This window comes from Lagopus leucura, unplaced genomic scaffold, assembly GCF_019238085.1.
Source record: "Lagopus leucura isolate 7727_CA_CO unplaced genomic scaffold, USGS_WTPT01 Super-Scaffold_774, whole genome shotgun sequence".
Taxonomy (NCBI): Eukaryota; Metazoa; Chordata; class Aves; order Galliformes; family Phasianidae; genus Lagopus; species Lagopus leucura.
The window spans coordinates 6,261,624-6,284,877 of record NW_024962258.1 but is presented as its reverse complement, the minus strand read 5'-3'; the positions used below and the strand labels follow the sequence as shown (position 1 = coordinate 6,284,877).

The window sequence follows — 23,254 nt, the reverse complement described above, 5'->3', positions numbered from 1 at the left end:
GCTTTTGCTCAAGGACCTGGGTGTATGTGGTAAGTAATGGGGAAGGATGGGAATGCCCCTTTTGTATCTCAAGGTGATTTGGTATGGGGTGATACATGTTGGAAATATCCAAATAATTTTTGTCAGGATAGTATCTCTGATAAAAGCAGATTCTATTTGCAATTGCAATGGCGGGAGTGCCCGTAGGACTAGGACACAGTGACAGCTTTTGTACCTTGTTTCTCCCTGTGCCCATCCCCACCCCCCTCCCGTTTCCTCATTGGCTGGGTACTCCTAGTTCACAATCTTATCAAAGTTTACATTTGTTAATTGGGGTGTTACCTGGTGTCAGTCAGTAGCCATCCTGCTGTTTCCAAGATGTCTCAGTGCTCTTCTTGTATTGATAAGGTGGTTTTCTTCAAAGTCTTCATTAAACAAAAAGAGCCAGGGCATGGGAGGCTGCCAGGCCTTCCAGATGCTTCTTCAGGCGCTTCCTTGGGCACGCCATGACTTGTTTTCTGGTTTGATCAATCTCATGCAGGATATTCTCACCTTGTGTATGATAAAATATACATATATACACCTATATACTGAGTGTGCATTCTGGGGGAAGGCTCATGTACAGGAAAAGTGATGCAGCCTATCAGAGACCATCATCAAGTAAAGCAGAAAGACTCCCCAAAAGAACGATGGCAGTGGAGACCATGAAGTAAAAAAAAATTATCCGATTCTAATGCAGAAATAACACTTGATTCCAACAACACTAACCTGTGAGCACATGAGACCAGCACATAAAGAGATTACTGAACCAAAAAGATCCAATGTTACCTGATACTGTCTGTCAACTAAAATACATACTGGATATTCATATAGATCCTTAGGCCTGTGAAATTTGCTGCGCTGCTTCATTAGCTGAGACCAGAAAACACAAACAAATGGGTCACAGTTTTAGTTCCAGTTGAGATGGAATTGTTTCCTTCAGAATGTCTGGTATGATGATATATTTTTGTTCTAGGAGAAAAACAATTTTGATAACATATTGTGGGAATCAAATGTCGTTTCTGCAAACAAAAATACCCAAACTCAGATCTCCCTCCCCTAGCAGCAGCTGGTTACGTGAAATTGCAATGATACAACTTGAACTGAAGCGTACTTTAAGTTGTGCTTATTTTGGAACATTCTTAAGAAAAAATGAGGCAACTCCACAAATAAGATGGAAAAAGTTGATCTTTGTGCAAAAAGTTAATATTTGTTATTATTAAGGAAAAAATAGTGTAACGGCCATTTTCTTAACCCCATTCTTACATCTCTTTTGAGTCCTTAATTATCTTAAATCACAGCAAACCAAACTCCTCCAAAACAGTCTTATAAAAGCTTATTCCTTCCTAAAAACAATGCAGTCTGCCTGCACTGAAAACAGTAGCTCACTCAACGTGGTGTCATCTCCAAACTTGCTGAGGGTGCTCCCAATGCCATTGTCCATGTCACTGAAGAAAGTGGTGAAGAGCACTGGTTCCAGGACTGACCCTTGTGGGACACCGCTTGTGACCAGCCTCCACCCTAACACAGAACCACTGATCACAACCCTTTGGCTGCGTCCAGCCAGCCAATTTGTTATCCATCAAATAGTCCATCCCTCAACTCAACACCTCTTCAATTTAGAGAAAAGGATGTGATAAGGGACCACAGCAAAGACTTTGCAGAAGCCCAGGTACATCCATCGCCCCTCCCCCATCTACTGAAGCCATCACTCCATCATAGAAGGCCACCTGATTGGTCAGGCACAATCTGTCCTTAATGAAGCCATGCTGGCCGTCTTGAATCACCTGTTTGTCTCGTATGTGCCTTAACATAGCTTCTAGGAGGATCTGCTCCATGATGTCCCCAGGCACAGAGGTGAGGCTCACAGGCCTGTAGTTCCCCAGGTTTTCCTTTCTCCCTTTCTTAAAAAGAGGAGTAATGTCTCCCTTTTTCCAGTCACTGGGGACTTCACCAGACAGCCATGATTTTTCAAATATGACAGAGAGCGGTTTGGCAACCACATCAGCCACCTCTTTCAGAACCCTAGGATGGATATCATCCTGCCCCATGGACTTACACACATTCAATTTCAAGAGGAGGACTCGACTTTTCCCCCATTAAGTGGGACAGAAACCATTCCCCGCACCCTCACGTAAAGGCTCAGGGCCCTGGCAGAAATGGGAAGCCTGACCACCCGTGAAGACTGAGGCAAAGTACTCATCCAGTACCTCTGCTTTCTCTATGTCTGAGGAAGCCAGCTCCCCATTGCCTTTCATCAGAGGGTGAACACTCTCCTTGGCCTATCTCCTCCTGCCTACGTACCTGTAGAACCCCTTCTTGTTATCTTTCACATCCCTCACCAAGTTCAGCTCCATCTGCGCCTTGGCTTTCCTAATCCTATCTCTACACACATGGACAACAGCCCTGTGTTCCTCTCAGGATACATAACCCTGCTTCTACTTTCTGTACATTTGCCTCTTTTCTCTCAGTTTAAGCTGCGGGTCCTTGCACAGCCATGATGGTTGCCTGCCTCCCCTGTTTGGCTTTTTCTGCTGGGAGATGGAGAGCCATTGCACTCTCAGAAGGCTGTCCTTAAAGAGCTGCCAACTTTGTTCTGTGCCCATGCCCTTAAGGACAGTTTCCCAGGGGATCCCACTCAGCAGTTCCTTGAGCAGCCAGAAGTTTGCTCTACTAAAGCATGGGGTCCTAGCTCTGCTTGTTCTCATGCCCTCATTCTTCAAGATCACAAACTCCACCAGGGCATGGTCACTACAGCCCAGGCTGCCTCCAATCTTAACCTCTCTAATGCTCTCCTCTGCATTGGTGAGCACCTGGGCCAGTAAGGTTTCACCTCAGGTTGGTCCATCTATTACCTGGACCAGGAAGTTGTCCTCGACAGATTCCAGGAATCTCCTGGATTGTCTGCCACCTGCTATTCCGCTATCCCAGCAGATATCCAGGTGGTTGGAATCCTCCATCAGGACAAGAGCCTGTGAGCACAACACCTCCTCCAGCTGAAGCAAGAAGGCATCGTCAACAGCCTCCTCCTGATCAGGTGGCCTGTAGCAGGTTCCAGTCACTAGCTGCCCCTTACTGGATTGATCTTTGATTTTTACCCACAAGCTCCCGACCTAATCATGGCCATTCCTCAGACACAGCTCTTCATACTCTATCCATTTCCTAACATAAAGGGCAACTCTGCCACCCCTCCTACCTTGTCTATCCCTTCTGAGAAGCCTGCAGTCCTCAATCGAGGTATTCCAATCATGGGATTCGTCCCACCATGTTTCTGTGACAGCAATTAGGTCATACTTTCCCAATTATGCCACAGTTTCTAACTTCTCCTGTTTATTTCCCATGCTGCACGCATTGATATAGAGGCACTTCAGCTTAGCTACTGGCCTTGTCGCCTTCTCAGAGGAGCCCTCCCAAGTACCTCCAGAACAAGTCTGGAGTTTTTCCTTACCACCTACCAAGGTGACAGTGGGAACACTGTCACGCACTTCTCTGTCACCTAGTTACACCCCCTTCCCCCATCATATCTAGTTTAAAGCCCTGCTAATCAGCCAGCCAGCTTGTTGCCAAGAATATTTATAGCTCTTCTAGCCAAGTCAGCTCCCACCTATCATCAGCATTTCCCCTTTCTCAGGGCTGTGTCCCAAGCCATAGTACCCAAAACCCTGAGTACAATAGCATTTGCAAAGTCATTCATCCAGTGTGTCCACCCTCCTTTTGTGCAGATCCCAGTGGCCAACCAAGAGAACAGAAAACACAACTTGGGCTCCCAATCCCTTCACAAGTCCTCCTAGAGCCTTGAAGTCCCTTATTTTGCCTACCTCTTCACTTCCAATGTGGAAAACCAGTAATGGATAATAATCTGAGGGATTAACCAGGCATGTGATGTTCCTAGCAACATCTCACACCTGGGCACCAGGCAGGCAATACACCTCCCTGTGGGATGGATTAGAGCAGCATATAAAACGGGGAGCAGATTGACTAGCCTTGGGCAACCTCTCCTGAACAGATGGGCTTTCACCAACATCCCCCAGTCTGTTCAGCTCCAGAGCCTCATACCTGTTATGTAAGGGCACCTGGAAAGGTGGGACATGCTGAGGGGCAGTCCGCTCGTTGCCCCAAACAGGGACTTGTTTCCATCCCTCACTGTCTTTGAGGTCGCCACTTCCCACCCGACTATGAGACAGCAGATCCACTGCTTGAGGAGCATCTCCCCCGCACCCTTCCTGTAGGGATGGCAGAGGGCGACTCCACCAATTGATCCCCTTCCCATGATCCCTGATGCTCCTCAGGCTTTCTACTTCCTCCTTTAGCGCTACCACCAGGCTGAGCAGATCATCCACCTGCTCACACCGCACTCAGCTGGTATCTCGGCTGCCCTCCTGTAGCAGTGACAGGTCAGGCATTCTCTGCAGCCTGAGACCTGAACTGCGGCATGGCCGTTCACGCTTTCAGTCTGGGTCTCCACGTCCCCTTTAGCAGCAGGTCGTCGCCGTGCGGTGACCACGGTTCCGCCTCGGTATGTCCAGCGACCTGTTAAGTGACCTGTTACGTGCTAAGTGCTAAGCCGCCTCCTACATGGCAAGGTGCCCCGCCCTGCCTACTCGCTGATCCGCTCCGCTCTTTGCCCTGAAAATCACTTTCTTCACAGCGAGTTAACAGCCCGCCTCCCTGTGTAGTCGAGCGAATAGATGGCTTATCGTTTCATCTCGTCTGAACCGCACACGTGATCCACATCCTCCGTCACTGCGCCCGAAGTCTTTTTCTAGGCAGAGGGCGTGCATGCAGAACCGGTGCCCTGGCAACGCCCACTTCACGTCAGCCGCTCTCTGCTGCTATCTCGGGGTTCCCTGGATGAAGGAACTGACCGAAACCTCCCCATACCTCGCAATCAGTCACTGCAGTTCTGGCTGGGACTGCGCCGAAGCAGCAATCCAGCAGCTAACCTTGACGATCTCACCAAGCAAGGAGTAATTTCTTTCCAAAAATATAGCCTGCTCATACAGACAAGGAACCAGCATACAGCAGTGTTACATCTGCAAGTGTACAGCAGTATTACATCTGCAAGTGTACAGCAGTATTACATCTGCAGCTCCAGCTAGGATTCCTACCTACCTCCATATTGATGATGAGCCTTTGGGGAGGAATACCTGTGTGGATGGAAAGGGAACTAGACTCCCAGAAAAGAAGAATCTAAATTTTGTGAAAGAAGGGATTGGCAACTCGACTTGGGGAGAGTACGAAGAAGTTGTTAGCATGTGCAGGGAGAGAATTAAAAAGACAAAAGACCAGCTTGAATTCAACCTGGTCACTGTAGTAAAAAAGAACAAAACACTTTATTTACAAATACATTAGCAGTAAGTGGAGGGCTATGGAGAATGTCCAGCCTTCACTGGATGTGGCAGGGAATAAAAATCAGGAAAAGGCTAATGTTTTCAGAGCCTTCTTTACATCTGTCTTTAAAAATCAGATATCCTTGGGGTAAAAGTCATCCTTGGGTATACTCTACTCCCTCACCTGAAAGTTTGGATAGGGAACAGAATAAACCTGCTACAATTCAGGTTGAGACAGAGTCCTGCTAGTCCACCTAGCAGGCGGCCAGAAGGGGCCAAATCAGATCCACCTGAGGGTGCTGAGGAAGCTTGCAGAGGTCATTGCAAAGCCACCTTCCAACATCAATCAATTCTGGTTCTGGTCAATCTAAGAGGTGTGAGAGGATTGGAGACTTGCCAATGTGACCTCCAAGTACATGAAGTTTTGTGAGGGTTTGGGAAACTACAGGCTTGTCAGCCTGACCTTGGTGCCAGGAAGGTTACAGATCAGATCATCTTGAGTGAGATCATACAGTATGTGTGGGACAGCTGGGGTATGAGGTCTAGCCAGAATGGGCTCATGAAAGGCAGGTTCTGTTTGACCAACCTGATCTCCTTCTATGATTGAGTGACCTACCTGGTAGATAAGGGAAAGGTTGTTGACGTAGTCTTCCTAGATTTCAGCAAAGACTTAGACACCATCTCCCAGAGTATTTTCCTGGAGAAGCTGGCAGCCCACATCTTGGACAGGTACACTCTTTGCTGGGTAAAGAACTAGTTGGAGGACCAGGATCAGAGTGGTGCTCCCCAGGGGTTGGTGCTGGGGCCTGTTTTGTTCAGTATGTTTATTGAGGATCTGGATGAGAGGATAGAGTGCACACTCAATAAGTTTGCAGGTGACACCAAGTTGGCTGGAAGTCTCAATCTGTCTGAGGGTAGGAAGGCTCTACAGAAGGATCTGGACAGGCTGGATCACTGGGCTGAGGCCAGTGGGATAAAGTTCAACAAAACCAAATGCCTGGTCCTGCACTATTGTTGCAAGAACCCCAGACAATTCTACATGCTTGGGACAGAGCGGCAGGAAGACTTTGTAGAAGAAACCAGCCTGGGTCTATTGGGTATTGGTCGATGTTCAACTGAGCGTGAACCAGCAGTGTGCCCAAGCAGCCAAGGCCAGTGGCATCTGGGCTTGTATCGGAAATAGTGTTGCCAGCAGGAGCAGGGCATTCATTCCCCTGTACTTAGCTCTGCTGAGGCATCAGCTGGGATTCTGTGTTCAGTTTTGGGCCTCTTACTACAAGCAAGACATTGAGGCCCTGGAGTGTGTCCAGGGAGGAGCAACAAAGCTGGTGAGGGGTCTAGAGTGCAAGTCTCATGAGGAGCATCTGAAGGAACTGTTCAGTTTGGAGGATGCCCATGGGAGACAGGAAAGTTGGAGCTCTCTACAACTATGTGAAAGGAGGTTGTGGTGAGATGTAAGTTGGCCTTTTCTCCCACCTACCTAACAACAGATTTAGAGGGTGTCATGATTTTGTGATTTTTGGTTTTTGGTATTCCACATCCTAACATCATGTAATACACTGGGAGTTTAACTGTTAATGCTCCGGTTCCGGGTACCAGTCTGGAAGAGACGAAGAACTAAATTGCCAGGGGGCTTTGCGGTCAGAGAGGAGATATAACTCCTGGCAAGGTCAACTGATGCACTCTTCTTTGTCTGCTCTTTTTCATCTCCCTGCTGCTCAGCTGGACTGCGCATCTCACCTCAGCACTATGGTGAGGCCTATCCACCTTTCAGACATTCTCTCATTATAGCTTCAATTCTAATTATATTGTATTACAGTGTGTTATCTTGCATTCCGGTACTATATTTAGTAAATTAGTTTGTTTCTTCTCCGATCGTTGCCGCTGTTTTCAGTTATTTTGGGGTCCCCTGTTCCCTTTTTTCCTGGAGGCGCAGATTTTGTGAAATCCCTCCACCCCACTAGTCACAGAACTGGGCCGAGCCAGCCTGTAAACTGTTGACAGAGGGCTCAAGTTGCATCAGGAGAGGTTAAGGTCGGATATAAGAAAAAACTTCAATAGAAGAGTGGCTGTGGACCATAATGAGCTATGCAGAATGGTGGTTGAACTCATTGCTCCTCCAGGTGTTCAAGGAATGTGTAGGCATGGTGCTATGGGACATTGTTTAGTGGACAGTGTTGGTGGTAGACGGATAGTTGGAGTAGATGATCTTAGAGGTCTTCTGCAACCTTAATGATTCTGTTGTCATTACAATTTTCAAGGCACTCACATTGGAATTGCTTGTGTGAGAATCAAATGTTGTTTCTGAATTAGAACAAGTCTCTGCAGTTCTTTTCAGGGCTCTCTGGTAGTTTTCATCACTTATCCTTTAGATGAACCTTCCCCAGGAATGCATGCTCAATATGTAGGTGAAATAATTTATAATCACAGAAGTTAGGTAGATGGAGTAGGTTATAGGCACAAAGACTGCAGCTCCTGCCTGTCCAGCCTTCTGAAATACCTCTGAGCCTTACTAATATTTGGTGCTGGACAGACAAGACCCAAGTAATAGAAAATTTAAGGAGGAGTAGTTAAATAATAAGCAATATACTTGTATAGCTAGCAACAATTTATGTCCAGTCAGCATGAATATATGTAATATTTTGTCATACACAAGGCGAGAATATCCTGATGAGATTAATCAAGCCAGAGAACAAGTCATGGCATGCCCAAGGAAGCGCCTGAAGAGGCATCCAGAAGGCCTGGCATCACCCCCTTGATGCTCTTTGTTTAACATAGGAAGCATCCTCTGCACAGAATGGAAGAAGCCTTGGAGAGAATCAGCATATCAACATGATAAGAAAGTACTGAGACATCTTGTAAAAAGCAGGATGGTGACTGACTGGCACAGGACAGCACATGGATCAGCAAGTGTCAGAATGTAATTAACAACTGTAAATCTTTGTATGAGTGGAATACCCAGCCAATGGGAAAACGGGGGAGGGGGCAGGCGTGAGGGAGACAAGGTACAAGAGCTGCACTACTGCCTCCATAGAGGCACTCCTGCATGAGGGATGCTCACCATTGCAATTGTGAATAAAATCTGCATTTATCAGAGATACTGTCCTGACAAAATTATTTGGATATTTCCAACACTTGTAAGTAGCCTCCTAATCATGCAAAATTTAAGGGGAATTTTCATTACTATAGCATGGAGAATTTAAATGTCTTTGTTTAAAAAAGATTTTGTTTAAATTCTCCTCAATGAAAACATACTTCAAAACTGAGGTTGGTTCAGCAGCTGCAACACAAAACAAGTTCAGGCAATGGTCAAAGTATTTATATATTTTATACCACAATGTAATGTAGGCAGCTCATGCAGATTCATACTTAGTCCATGAATGTGATGCTTCTGCTAAGCAGTCTTAGATCCTCCTAACTGGCAGAGGTATACATTGGATGGACCAGTCTTTCATGCAACAGCATATAATAAAAAGGAGAAAACTAAGTGAATAGAAGAGGCTTGGGTATTCATCTGAACTGCATGCTAGTATGCTACACACAGATCTTCAGCCTACATTCAATGAGCTTTCTAAATTTGGTGACAAAACATGTATTTCAAGGTATCTGTTCAATACTTTCCACTCAGAGGGATGAATAAAGTAAAGATACAACATGGATGGTCTGCTTTGGTAATTTATCTTTACTAACATAAAAGAATGAAGTCTTCATATAGTAGTGTGAAAAGCTCCTATAGCTTAAGAAAATTTGCAGCATCATGATGTTATTTACTAATTGACTGATCTGCTTTGGATCTTCTTAGTAATTAAAAAACAAAACCAACGACAACAAAAATTAAACAAAGTAAGTCAAAGTACACAAACTTATCACCTAACAATTACCAAATGCTTCTCCATTTTCCCACCACTGAATTACTCCTTTGTGTGCTCTGGAAATAAATGCCTCTTCACAAGAGCACTGTGTGATCCCCTTCTGAAAGGGAACTTTTCTGTGTTTGGTGGAATATGATTTAAACACTACGCTTCACCTTTGTCAAATAAAGATTTAGCTTTGCAAGTAATCCTATTTTGTAAGGTATTATATCAGCATACATTGCTCAGTACTGATTAGAAAACTTTAAAAAACTACTTTTTCACAATCTGAAAACACATCACTACGTTTTGTTCATGAGAACAGAGTTTACAGTCATATGTTGCACATAAAGGGTTTATTTTAAATGTTTTAAGGATAGAGTTACATCATAATTATAAAAATTACTTACAGAATTAAGTAACAGATTTAAAGTGTTTATACTTCTAAATGCAGAGAACAGAGAACTGTCTACATTGTTCAAAATAAAATAAAAATAATGAAACCAAGCTCTAAAGATGAAGTCATTATCTAGTTTTAAAATGTGAACACGAAGACCTTTGAACTATACACATACCAAGAACCATCCAAATTGCACTAATGATGTAAAATACAAAAAACACAGCATTTTCAAGGAACCAGAAACTGTTTTTACTGTCATTCTTTTCCCATAAGTAACTAATTAATTTTCTGAAGACAAAGACTTCATTTTTAATTCTTTTTAAAAATTAAATTATCTACCTGTTTCAATAAAAAGGAGTTTTCCCCTACTTCATTTCAACTTAGTTTAAGGTTTGGCACTCAAAAGAAAAATGCAGTGTTTTACTGATTAGGTGTGACTTTATTTATTTGTTAACAGAATACACGGTCCTTTTAAATGCTGTATGACACATACAACTGGAAAAATTACCTTCTGTTGGCACTATGCTTGTCTCACCGGTGCATTTAATCCTACTAACAACCATTAAAACAGCACAATAAGCAAACTCACAAAAACTGAACACAAAATAAAAACAGAACAAAACCAAAACCTAAACATTTTTAACATGCAACTTTAGTTTGTTACATTGAACGTTCTAACCCTCTAAGCATGCAAAAAATGATGGTCTGCATTTAACTTTTTTTCCTTTTAAAAAGTTCTACATGGCAGCCTGACATCACACACGCACACACACACAATATACAACAGTACTACAGCAGGTAAATGTGAAAGGCCAATAACTTTTATACAAAGATCCATAGCCTGTGCCATCACAGGCCCTATGTAATTTTGGAAAGTAATGTTGAACCCCTAGAACAAGGAACCAACATTTAGTTACCAGGGTAATGCAAGCACTGCATGCAGATCTGAAACATGAGCCTAAAACAAAGCCCAAAGAAGATGGGCAGGGAGTGGAATTAGTCTCAAGTCTCGAAAAGGTGGTTTAAGCTACTGAAAAAAAAAAAAAAAAGAAAGAAAAAGGAAAGAAGAAAAAGTGAAAAGAAATACCCACACAATAGCCAATGGGGACATCTAAAAACAACCATAAAATTTACAGTTTATAGATTGTACTCTAATTGGCAGAATATGTGGTGTATTAAAGTGGCTTGCAGACAACCCACAAATGCAAGCCTAATGCTAGAAGTTTTCTGGTAGATCTAAACCTCAGATCTTTCAAAACAAACACATTCCTCAGACGTATAGCCCCAAAATCAGTGTACTAAGTTATTTGTGTGTCATAAATACACTCACTCATTCTTGTGCCAGAAATATCAACTTGGGCTCATGGAGCCAGGCTCAGCTTTGAGATTTACATGCAGGACTCTTAAGAGTCAATAGAAAACACATATAACAGATCTGCAGGATGAAAACACTGTATTGCAAATCTGCTCACTTTGTTCAAAACACAAGGAACATTTACTCAGGTACCTAGTGCTTAAGGGCTGCATTGAGAAGCTATTCACTATAGGACAATAGCCTGCCTTTGGTTGCCCATGGTGAAATAACCGGACATAATGCAATATAATAGCAATGGACAAAGAATTAAGGTATCATATTTATATGGTAAGTATTTATTACAATTCAACAGCATAATGAGGCACGAGCCTTAAGGCTAAAATATGAAATCAAGCAAAAAAAGTGGACAGAAAGGGGCTTAAACCACCGAGTCTTCGGTATACCCAAATCTGAGATCACACAGACTTCTGATCTCTGATTAACAGCATATCTCCTGCATCCTTCCACTAATGGCATGAGGGTGGATTTCAGAGTGCATGTTCCATCAACAGTGCTGTCTTCACAAAACTGCACTTTCATGAAGCAGTTCTTTGAAACTTGCAGAGCTCCGCCTTTGTGTAACATGACAATTTTGTTGCTGTGCTGGTCGTTGTTGCCATTCCTATGCTTTCAAAAGCTGCCACACTTACAAGAACAAAAACAAAACAAAACAAAAAAACCTAAACAAACAAAACAAACAAAAAAACCAAACACCCCACCAACAACCCTAATCTTCATTTGCAACTATCCTGCAAGATTACCACTGTGAAAGGATTTTGCTGCTGTGGGCTGCTAGGTACTTCCACAATCTAATGCAGACGGCTGAACCACTGAGATTGCCTGTAGCTTCCATGAGACAGCACACCACTGGCATGCAGAACTGTAGTGTTCACAGAATGAAATTCAAGTAACAGCGTATCTCAAAGTAAGTACAATCTACACCACAAAAGGCAACAACAGATTTAAGCTGTAGATTTGTCTGGACACTCCTAATGTAGAAAAGCCAGAAAAAGATTACATTGGGAAGGTGCCTTTTTGAATCAAAATGGTTAGAAACAAAAAAAAATCAAAGAGGAAAGCAAAACAACAACAACAACAAAATCAAGCAAATGACAGAATGCAACAGACTGAGCAGAAGGCAACAAATGCCTTTCCTTCTCTACAATTAAGTCTTCATAAAAAATGATTCCTGTACCCTCCCCCTTGAGACTGTATTTACCATGTAAAAATATGGCCATTGTTAGGCATCTAATCCACACATTCAGGTTGCTAGATTTTGGTATTAGATGAGAGACTACTGATTGCCAATGCGTAGTCTAAAGTCTTCTGAAGTAGCGCATATATATATATATATATATATATATATGTGCATATATATATACTGTTAAACTTGTGGCACCAAGAACTTGTGTTTTGCTAAGAGAGTGTAATGAACAAATAAAAAAGTACAACATTTAGGACTGAAGGCAGCCTTGTTGCTTGTATGTTACTGGTTCCTACAACTTTTAAATACGGGCTATTAACCTTGCATTTTCTAGTTAACTGGTTATACAGATTAAATATATTTTGTAGTTTTAAGACTTTTCATTGAAAGGTGCGCAAGTCAAACACTTGATATTCTACAGCCATATGACTACTAAAAATGCACAAGTATTTCCATGTACTGCAAATTCTTAAGAAGCTATATTTAAAATTAAGTGTAGAAACACAGCAGATTGGTGTTACTTGGGTTAGGCACTCCTTAATGCAGAACAAATCATTCAAACCATTCAGTTTTGAATGAACATCAATTCTGTCCCAACCCTGAAAACAAGGACTGCCAGTAGCCAAGAAATTAAATTTAATGTTATAAAAGAAGGTATATCAAAATATCAAACTACACTTGCATGAGGTGAGTGCAAAGTTGAAGAAAGTTAAAATCTATGAAAAAAATTTAGATTAAGGACTACAATACTGGATCAAATTTACACAGCCTGAATTTGCAGCTGTTTTTTGCTCTTAACTTCCTCCTGTTGAGATATACTGACTTCCTCCAAGAAAAGGAGTTCTCTTACACAAAATGTATCATGTTCACATAATTTTTTTCCTATTATTCAGAACAAAACAGTTTTGCTGGCAGAGATTGTGGGTTCGCAGGGACATTTAAGCTTTCATTAAACTGGAAAGCAGTCAAGTCTTTGTGTCTACAAATTTTACATTTAATAGTTCCACAAATTTGGCAGAGTTCACAATGATGTCTAGGATGTCTTCACCAAATCGTAGACATAAATATGGAAATCATCATCAAACTTGATGAAATAGACAGATGGTTTGGCTTCAACTTGATGAATGACCATGCCAGTCCGTTTTGAGCCATCTTCTTTGGCATATTCCACTTGTTTGCCTACCAGGCTGTCCACAACTTCACCTGGTTCCCGTTCTGCAGGAGGTGAATCATCTGTAACACAAAACCAGCATACTTTGGTAGGCATGGATGGAATTTCAGTATGGAAAATAACATCAAACTCATTTGCAAAACCAGTAAGAAACTATCAGAACTTTTAAATACATAGTATGCTGTTTTGTTTACACAAACATTTAATAACCAGTGTACTTCTGAAATGTACAGTTGCATATTTTTTTAGCCCACCAATAATACAACAGTTCAATTTTACAAAGTCAAAAACAGCACTTTTGATTGTTTAATCTTTAATCAAAAAGGTTTACATACATGTTATCAAAAATGTTTGTGGATTACCGAATTTAATCTACCAGCAGGAACAAGACTGGATCTCATCAGCAGCCCCATCTACCCCCTATACACACATTATGCGATGTTTGAGTATATGCAACAAGCACACCTCCAAGATGTCTACTACGAGTAACCTCTTTGTTTTTTGTCTTTGTTTTTTTTTTTTTTTTTGTCTTTTGATTTGACGTTGCAATAGGTATCATTACTGAAGTCTAACCATATTATTTGCTTGGCTAGCAAAATCTACCCAGAAGTAGCCTTGTATTTTTTGACAGTGTCTATGCCACGCGTTGATGCAAAAAGACAAGTAAATTACAGAACAAATACAATAAGCAGTAATAGCAGTGTACTGGAGAACTGGAAGCCTCACCAAAAAGTTTCTCTGTAAATGTACAGTTCCTCCATAAATGCATCATCACAAATAGTTATCATTCTCTCAAAATCAGTTTTATGTGAAGTACTTGTTGACAAAACATAAGCTTTTAATTAGAAAGAATTGTGCAGTATTTACACAGTTTTAGTATCAAAACCGGTAAAGTATTTTTCCCTTACAAAAATAAAAGCTTAAAAGAAGTTACATTTTTGTGTCCTCACATACACAAAGACAAGTAACAACCTAAGCTTGAGAAAATAAAAAGAATCGTCCCGGTAAGTTTTAGCTTTAACACTAGCGCAAATTCTACTCTATTCTATATTCCTGAACAATATTTATTCTGTGAAAATTCTTCAGGTTAGTAGGAAAAGCCACAAAACTTTCACTTCAAGAAACAAGAAAAATATATTCCCCTAATCTACCATTTTTTTTCTTCATTCTGCAACATGTGAAAGAAAATGAATTTTCAATAGCTTAAGTGCTTCTTTTCCCCAATAAACTACTCAAAGGTTTTCCACTTTGAAGACCTACCACAGCTAAATTAAACTGCTTCAGAAACACAAATCAGAAACAACCTCTGTGAGCTACGATACCTCTTTCCATATAAGAACAATAGTGGAAAGCGTCTGGTTTGTCGAGTTTCTAATAAAAACTCCAGACAGAACCTCTTCTGTAGTAGCAAGAACATATCTTCAGCAAAGTTAAGAATAATTATGGAAAACAGCTTTCCACTACTTACTGCATACTCCTCTGCTGATTAAAAATGAAATTTTTCAATAGTTATAAGAATTATTTTAACATCACCTGCAAACTTAGTATGCTTTTTTGACTGTGTTCATATCACTTATAAAAATACTGAACAGAACTGGCCCTAAAATTGACCCTTGGGAACCCCAACAGTCTAATGTAACCCCTTACAACCTTTACTACAACTTCTTGACCCCAACACATCAGCCAACTGTTCATCCACAAATTTACTTTACTCCTTAAGCAGGGGATCTCAACTGTGTCATTGCCAAATGCAAGCTCCGTACAACCCAAATCCTCCATAATCAAATCTGGAATTGCATCCATAGTCTGTTCTAGCCCAGTCTACAAATACGTCCAGAATGTATCTAGAGTGAGTGAGCAGATTTTAAGCAGATGAATAATCAAACCACCTGCAGAATTTCTCAGATTAACAGAACTGCATTCATAAAATTCATAGGTCATGTCCATGAAAACAAACTCCCATGCCCATTAATAAACCACAGGCAAATACTTATGTAAAAAGATGACACTTTCCAGAGGAAAAAAAAATGTTAATGGGCCTACTTACTTGAATCAGGCATAATGCGAAGGTCACCCTCTTTATAATCATCTAAGAGTTGGTACATGTACAAGACAGGATCCTTCTCATAGGTAATATAAAACCATGTGTTCATAATAGGAGCTCGAGCCAAGACCATCCCCCTCCATTCATCTTTTGAGCCATCTTCTGTCTCAAACATATGTTCCACAGCTTTGCCAATCATTGTGTCTGCCAGGTGGGCATCACTAATTCGAGATGAAGCTGCAATGACAGCATTCCATGAGTTCATTCAACAGCACAATTATATGTCACTGTGAAAAGCAGGTTTTTTTCCATGATTCACGAACAGATTTTATTTGAAGTTAGTCAATTCATATACAAAGCAAACACTGTCCATTCCAGAGAGTTTACTTAGTGAAGAAATGCAGAATTTTACTAGTGTTGTTAAAACAATAAATCATTTTATTGCTCTTATCGTAGAATCATAGAATAACAGCATCACAGAATAGCCTGGGTTGAAAAGGACCACAATGATCATCTAGTTTCAACTCCCCTGCTACGTGCAGGTCGCCAACTACTAGACCAGGCTGCCCAGAACCACATCAAGCCTGGCCTTGAATGCCTTGCTCAAGATCAAATACTCATAATGCACTGTAATGCAATACCAGCATAGGCCACAGCAATGAAAACTATTTGTATTTTAGCTAGATATTGGGCAGTGAGTAGGTCAGGAAAGCTAGAAAAAGAAGTCAAACAGAGAGCAGTTTAAGGAAGTTGAAGTCATTGAAAATGTTTCCTGCTGTTATTAGAAATACTTATGTAAATGTGTACAGAAGGAAAAATATCACTTCCAGACATACTACACACAACATAACCAAGATCACCTAGAGTTTAAATTTTAGTGGAAAAAGCAAAGTTAACTTTTCATAATCTTGCTATGGTAAGACTCTAACCACAGAATGTACTATATGATATTTAAAGACAAGACAAAACAAAACAAAAAAAAAAACCTACTGGATTCTCTGGTATTGTCAGATCTTTGTGAAATCAGAAAATTTAAACAGAATGCTTAAGATTACCTGCCATATGACAAAAAATAATTAATAAAATATAAGTAATCAGATTTCATCTTTTCATTCCTGGGATGCCAGGAAACATTCAAAAATAAGTGTCAAATTATATGTGTGTATTTAGGAAAAAAAACAAACACTTACCAACTCTGTCTGGAAGGACTTCAAGTGCAGAAACTCTTTCATCCTTGTGCAGCTCTAGTCCATATACACAATCAAATCCATCATACTTTATAAGATAAAGAGAGGGATTTACAGGAACTTGGTCAAGAACTGTGCCCTTCCACTGTGTTACAGGTCCACTCCCTTCTTTCCATCCATGCTGTATTCTGCAGCCTACAATGTTTCTTCGTGGCTGAGAAATAGGTTTGCTTGGTCCCACATTGTTTCTGTGCTTTCTGTACACAGATACAAACACAATACTAAATAAGCACATATTCAAAATTCTACTCTGGATAAGAAGTGTATACTTTGTCTGCAGCTCAGTGTATCTTAGCGAAATAAAAGTATAAGGCTTATTACGCTATGCTGGAAAAAAAAAAAAAAAGAAAAAACAACCAACAAAAACATACTGAAGAGTAGTGGATTACTCCCAACAACATTTTAATGAGAGCTTTGTAATTGTATACCTAAAACTAGTTTGCTTAAGAACTATGCTGACTATCAACTCACCTGATCACATCTCAAAGCACAGTTACCTCACAGAACTTTACTATCTTGTTTCTCTCCCTTGTGAATAGTAAACATAAGTCCCTTACACCAGAATGAAGAAATGAGTGGAAGTACTACTGGCAGGTGACTAAAATTCTTCTAAGGAATTTTTTCTCCTATAACGTGTGTTTTCATCTGAAAGATATTTTGCTTCCTTCTTCACTTATTTTGGAGTCAAAGTATTTTTAAAGGTATGTCAGCAATAATATTCTTCTAGCATTCCTTTTTATTGCAACACCATTAAAATTGTATGTAATGGTAACGGCAATAGAAGGCATACTTCTTAGTGCACTAACATTTTTCTGCCCTTCTTGTTTTCATGGAAGTTGCATGAAAATTCCTTCTGGTCTGAGCAGTTGTTCTGATCAGCAATCACGTAAGCTGTCTGACAAAGCACTGAATGCTTCATGCAAGTTATTAAAATCACCAACTGACCATTTGAATACAAATAGAAGAAACAAACAAACATTATGACAGTATACTGGGGATAGGAAATTAGTACTATGTATATTTTAGCATTTTACAATATACATTTTAATTCTTAAAATGTTTATTTAGAGGGGTGACATATCAAAATAATGGTGAATCTCAACTAAAACAAAAATAATTGTTTTGATTAGTTACTACCTGTTATATACTTCATTTATATGGCAAACATGAAATAATATTCTTAAAAGTAACATCTAAAGAATGAAAATAGGTTGCAAACAAAACAAATTTTTTTTCTTAAAGACAGCAGTAACTGAAGAGAAAGCTGATGAGAGCTCACAGAGCAGTGTATGTATGATAAAGATACAAAGAAGACAACAGTGAAATCTCCATCCTACAGAATAAGGCATTCACTATATGAAACTAGAATGCATAATGCTGAAGATGTAATCAAAATTCTATAAAAAACGAGACGTATGATTATTTCATCAACTTACTATTTCATCAGCTTGTTCCACCTTCAGAAAAAGATCTTAGCAGATACTTCAATAGTTGAATTTAACAAAATTCCCGTTCTGTGATTTGACTTTTTCAGCAAAATAAGGCTGCAGTGTTTGCAGTCTTAACTTCTGAGAGTATAAATTATTATAAACTATCAGCTACAAGGCTCTTTCTTGCAGTTGGTTTTAATTTTATGCTGACACTAGAACGCATTTTCAAACTCTTGTCAAGTGTTTTTTTTTTAAATTACAATGGTTTCAGTAATACTTTATTATGACTCAGATGAGACAACAGAAATGAGTTTTACGTTTACTTAGTTCTAATGAATCTTAGTTCTATTTAAGACAGAATAAAACAAAGTTAAAAAAAAACCTGAAAGTTACAATAGCATCAGTTTTTAATGTTTGTATATGCTGTTAGTTATCTCATTCTTGAAAAGTTTAAAGATACTTTTCAATATCAATTTTTCTACCTGTAAAGCACCCTGAAACGTTTAAAGTGAAACAATTAAGTGAAAAGCTTCACAGTCATTCTAAATAATATGATGAAAAAATACTGGAAAAGTGAGTTCAAACTAGTAACTATCTTTTAAAATGCCTTGGAGAGGGCAAAAAACATTACAAATGTAGTCAAACACCATCCAGATCAAGCTGTTTTTGAAGGCTGTTCTACCACTGAACTGCCATTCACTCTCATTTGCAGTATTCTTAATGTAAAAAATGAGATCTTTAAATTAGTAAATTTCCAAGGAAAATTTATATTTTCTTACATACGAATGTGTGGTAAGAACAAATGTATAGCTTTTTAAGCAACAGCTACCAATTTATTTTCATCCAAGACAAAAAGTAATGAACCCAAGTAATACCTTAATAGTATGCTGTTTCTGTAATACACCAAGTAATAAAAATATACATAACCTCTGAGATGCTATATCCAGAAGACCCATAGTGTTTACCTCTATTAGAATTCTCTTCTAAAATTTCACTCAGATTCTCAGATTAAGAAAATTAATTAATTCTCAATCAATTTTCTAGATACATACAACACATGGAGTCAAACAAACAAAAAACCAGCAAGTCTTAGAAATAGTTCTCAACACATCAGACATATCCTCAGTGTGTTTCAGATCCTCTTCCGTACCTTGAAGGCATTAAGCTGGTAGAGAAAACCTAGTTATGAAAAGGCTTCATTATCAAAACCAGCTTTGTGAGACTACACACGCAGAAAGAAATCTTCCTACTTCTTCAAATTATGCTTAGATGGTCCTCATACAAACTTTCATTTTGCATGTGCTGTCAGGAAAAACAGTGTACTGCATAACTACTTACAACTGGCAGCTGAGAACCATTATTTCAGGACTGTGCTTACAAGACAAACTGGTATTTATAAAAGGAGCATAGCAATTTCCAATAGTCTATGTAGTTGTCCATTTAATTAAGTTTTGAGAAAAAACGAATTTTTTCCAGCTCTCAGAGAAACGAGTTAGAACTAGGGAAAGAAACAGCAAAGGATGAAAGAAAGCCACGCCCCTAACATTCGGAGGGAAAAAAAAAAAAAAAAAAAAGCACAGCTGCAAAAGAACTGGCAAGAAAACTCTGCAATTGTGTAAGTGGTGTAAGTGCAGCACAACAGCAGTGGTCCAAATAATTTTAGGCTTTCACAGTATGAAGAAGTATTAAAAATAGGACCCCAAACTTATTACAATCTTATTACAGACTACCACCAATAGCAGAATGACAATGAAACTCTTATTAACTACTATTCACAATATTCAGACTATGAGGCACGTTAGACGAAGAGCTTTCTGCACTCACTCAAAACTCACTATTCAGTTGCAAAATCTTATGATGCTGCAGAAGCCAAGATTACAAGTTGGTTTAAAGAGGGATCAGAAATTCAAAAGGCTAGGTTCACTGATAGTTAAACTGCAGGTACAGCCTGCACCTTGAGATCCTCAAATTGCAAACTACAAGAAATGCGGGGAGAAGAAAGGATTGATACGTACATCATTTCTTGTACTCTTTTCTTAAGTACCAAGAGTGGAGAAAGAATGAGATCTCAGAGGCTACTGACTGATCTGATGCTAATGAGGTCAGATTCATATTCACAGCAACGGTCACTACCCACTGACATCATCTGGAAGATCTGCCTTTATGCTGAACTATAATCATGGCTGAATCCTTTCCAAAAGGCTCAACAGTTGACTACCACTTAGTGATGACTTCAGAAGAGTAATCCGCACTGCTCATATGATCACTTCCTTGACTCATGCTCTCTTACATACTCTTGGCTCTGCCCTCTGCCACAAAAATTCTGTAGCATGTATGAAGTCTCCCCTATGGCCTTAACATACCAAGGCTGGTTCCTCTTGTTTTATATTAAATGAGGAATATAAAAGTCATGATAACTACATCAACAACAAAGTATGCATTACTAACTTACTGTCTACTATAACAGCTCAGAGTATTATAAGCACACATTGTTACAGAATCATCCATATCTCACCTTCTTACTGTAAATTATACATGTAAACAATTCTCCGCTAGTCTCTCTTATTCTCAGATAAGTCAGTGAACAGCATGTATCTTCGTTTGGTACATAAAACCTTCACTAAATGATCAAGAAACAATTGAACTAGGCTAACTTAACATAAAGCTAAGCTGGATAGTTAAATTCCTAAAAATTGTATTATATAGCCTTTATGCTAACAAATGCACAACCTATTTAGGTATTTAAAAACTGTATATCAACACAACAGTAAAGACAAATCTAGCCACCCTCAAGTACAAAAGGCAACCCACCTCTGATAGTCTTCCCATCATACACTCCTTTCTCTGAGCGGTTGAAAAAGAACAAGAGAAATTAAGTTTTAACCAACTCTACCTGCCTCTAGACAAATAAACTTATGTCTTTGCCTTCTATGAAGATAGATAAGAATGGATAATGATGAGTTGGTGGAAGGGATTAGAGTAATTTTACATAAAATTTTGTCTCTGGGAAACAATTATTATTCATTCAAAAAAGTTAAGTCACTGAAAACACACTTGGTAGGCAAACTGCTTTGGATTGATGCATGTCATAAACCACTATAATAGGACTTTAGACTTAAAATGGAACTAGTAACTTTTTAATAAATTTCAGGCTAAAGCAGCCTAGATTTCTCCATCAGAGATGCAGTCAGACACATCTCACCGATCAATAATGACCAGAGTATTAACTGTTTTCTCACAGCTTCTCAGCAACATTCAGTAGCTAATTAAAGATCTTGTACAGGAAATAATGCATGTCATGAGAATGCATAAGAAGATATCCTACACATATGAACAGCAGCCTTCTAACAGACATACTTCAGATGTCCTTTATTTCAGAGAAGTGAAAAATCCTTTTCAAAACTACAGTTCTAGTGAATGGAAGATAAAATATTTCTAAGGTTATTTCCATACTTGTCTACCAGTAAGTATGCTTTAGAATTGTTAGCAACAGATGAACATTTTGCCAGATTAACAGAGGTCCCTGAGTACATGCGACTGGTTTCTGGCTTGCAACTGCTTCTCTCTGAATCCCAGAGAAATTGTAAATTGTAGTCATAATTTCAGAATAACATTCAAAAATGATGCTTAAAACTCCCTTAGTGGCTTATTCTTTCCTACCACCCTCCAGAAAGAACTGAAGTCTGACTCTACACAAAAAACGGAATGCTATTTCCTAAATTTTACAGAAGCTAAGTGATTGGAACAATGCAGATATATTTCTAAAACAATCCTTCCAGTTAAGACAGCTGCATTTTTGTAAAAATATTAACAACTTACTTGTGGGAAGTTCTTTTCTTCATCATGCTGGCAGAGACTCCTGCATGACCTACAATATAAATGATGATGGAATTACTGAAAAATAAAGACTGTATACAACGTCACAAAAATCTATGTTAAAAAAACTTATACATAAAAATTTCTCTAATGAGCACTAAAATGTACACAATCCAAAAACGTCATGTTGTGAATTATCAATGTACTCCTGCAATGGGAGAAGGCTTTACAGAAATAAGAAATAAGCTTGAAGTGTGATATGGCTACAATAGTTAAAGAGAAAGCTGAACTTCACTTAACAGGGACCTGGTCTATGTTCTAGAAAAATGGCCACAACAGTTGAGATGACCAGCTAGCTACAACAGTTAAGTGAATCAACTAACTGTTTAACTGTCTGTTCTTATGCAAATCAAAAAAATGCAAATGAATGTCTTGCTGAATTAATCAGACCAACATTGAGGTAGTATAGATGTGATTCAGCCTGAAGAACATAAGAAAAAAAAGCAATAAAAAAAAGGAGGCATGAAGAGAGCAGGTCTCCTAAGCTGGCTTCAACTCATATTCCTTCTGAATAAATAAAAATGTCTAATACTATGATGAGGAGTTCACAGTTCACAGTTCACAGTTTAGTATTAGAAAAAAGTATGCTCTTATAAAGCCTAACACTGAAACAGACCTCATCCTGTCTTCTGGGCCAGACAACTGCTTATCAGCTATGGTTAAGGGTAGTGGAAGAGAGCACAGGGGATGAGAAATATCAGATGGTTAATGGTGGTTGGGAATGCTCAAAAGTTGCAAACTGCCCTGATAAAATCTGCTATCTCAGACAGGTTTGACAGACCCAAGTCTGTAGGGTCATGCCAGGGAGCCCTCTAATTTCCTTGGCAGTACAGTGTCAAGAAGCTTTTGGCCTGCCACAGGGAGAGCTTTATAGAGCTGATAACAAAAGGCAGTGAGGTGACTAATTGCCAGGAGAAATGTACCATCGCAGCCACCATCACAGTGCAACTGCTATATTATGATTGTGCTGTTATTTCAGTATACCAATGTACTGCTCTGCTAAATGAAAATCCCATCTAACATCAAATACATTCAGAGGGATAAAGCGGGCATTAAAACAAAACCTTGTTGAGCGCAGTACTCAAAAGAACCTTGTCAGAGCAATGAACTAATGTGTAACTAATTGGACATGTTTTACTAGCATCTGTAAACAGCCATGTGTATAAACATGCTCAGAATTTTGACTATTAATGCTTAAATAAACACCCATAGAAAGACATTTAATTAAGTTTCTTTACAAGTCTAAACAAACCAATTTTTCTATATTTAACAGTATGTACATGTTCCAAGCATAGCTTTGGGTATGGTAAGTCATGCTAAGTCATAGCA

General features: G+C 39.4%; 1 protein-coding gene across 4 annotated transcripts in view; it reads right to left on the bottom strand.

Moving 5' to 3' along the window:
- Positions 1 to 10,017: 10,017 nt before the first annotated feature.
- SPIN1 (spindlin 1) overlaps positions 10,018 to 23,254 on the bottom strand; it is a 60,029-nt gene continuing 46,792 nt past the window's right edge. For all 4 annotated transcript variants that reach the window (XM_042864907.1, XM_042864905.1, XM_042864906.1 and 1 more), the window contains exons 3-6: positions 21,869 to 21,917; positions 16,563 to 16,816; positions 15,376 to 15,609; positions 10,018 to 13,390 (exon numbers count right to left, since the gene is read on the bottom strand). In XM_042864907.1, the coding sequence (XP_042720841.1) occupies positions 13,191 to 13,390; positions 15,376 to 15,609; positions 16,563 to 16,816; positions 21,869 to 21,917 (737 nt within the window). In that variant the 3' untranslated portion in view covers positions 10,018 to 13,190. The remainder of the gene's footprint in view (positions 13,391 to 15,375; positions 15,610 to 16,562; positions 16,817 to 21,868; positions 21,918 to 23,254) is intronic.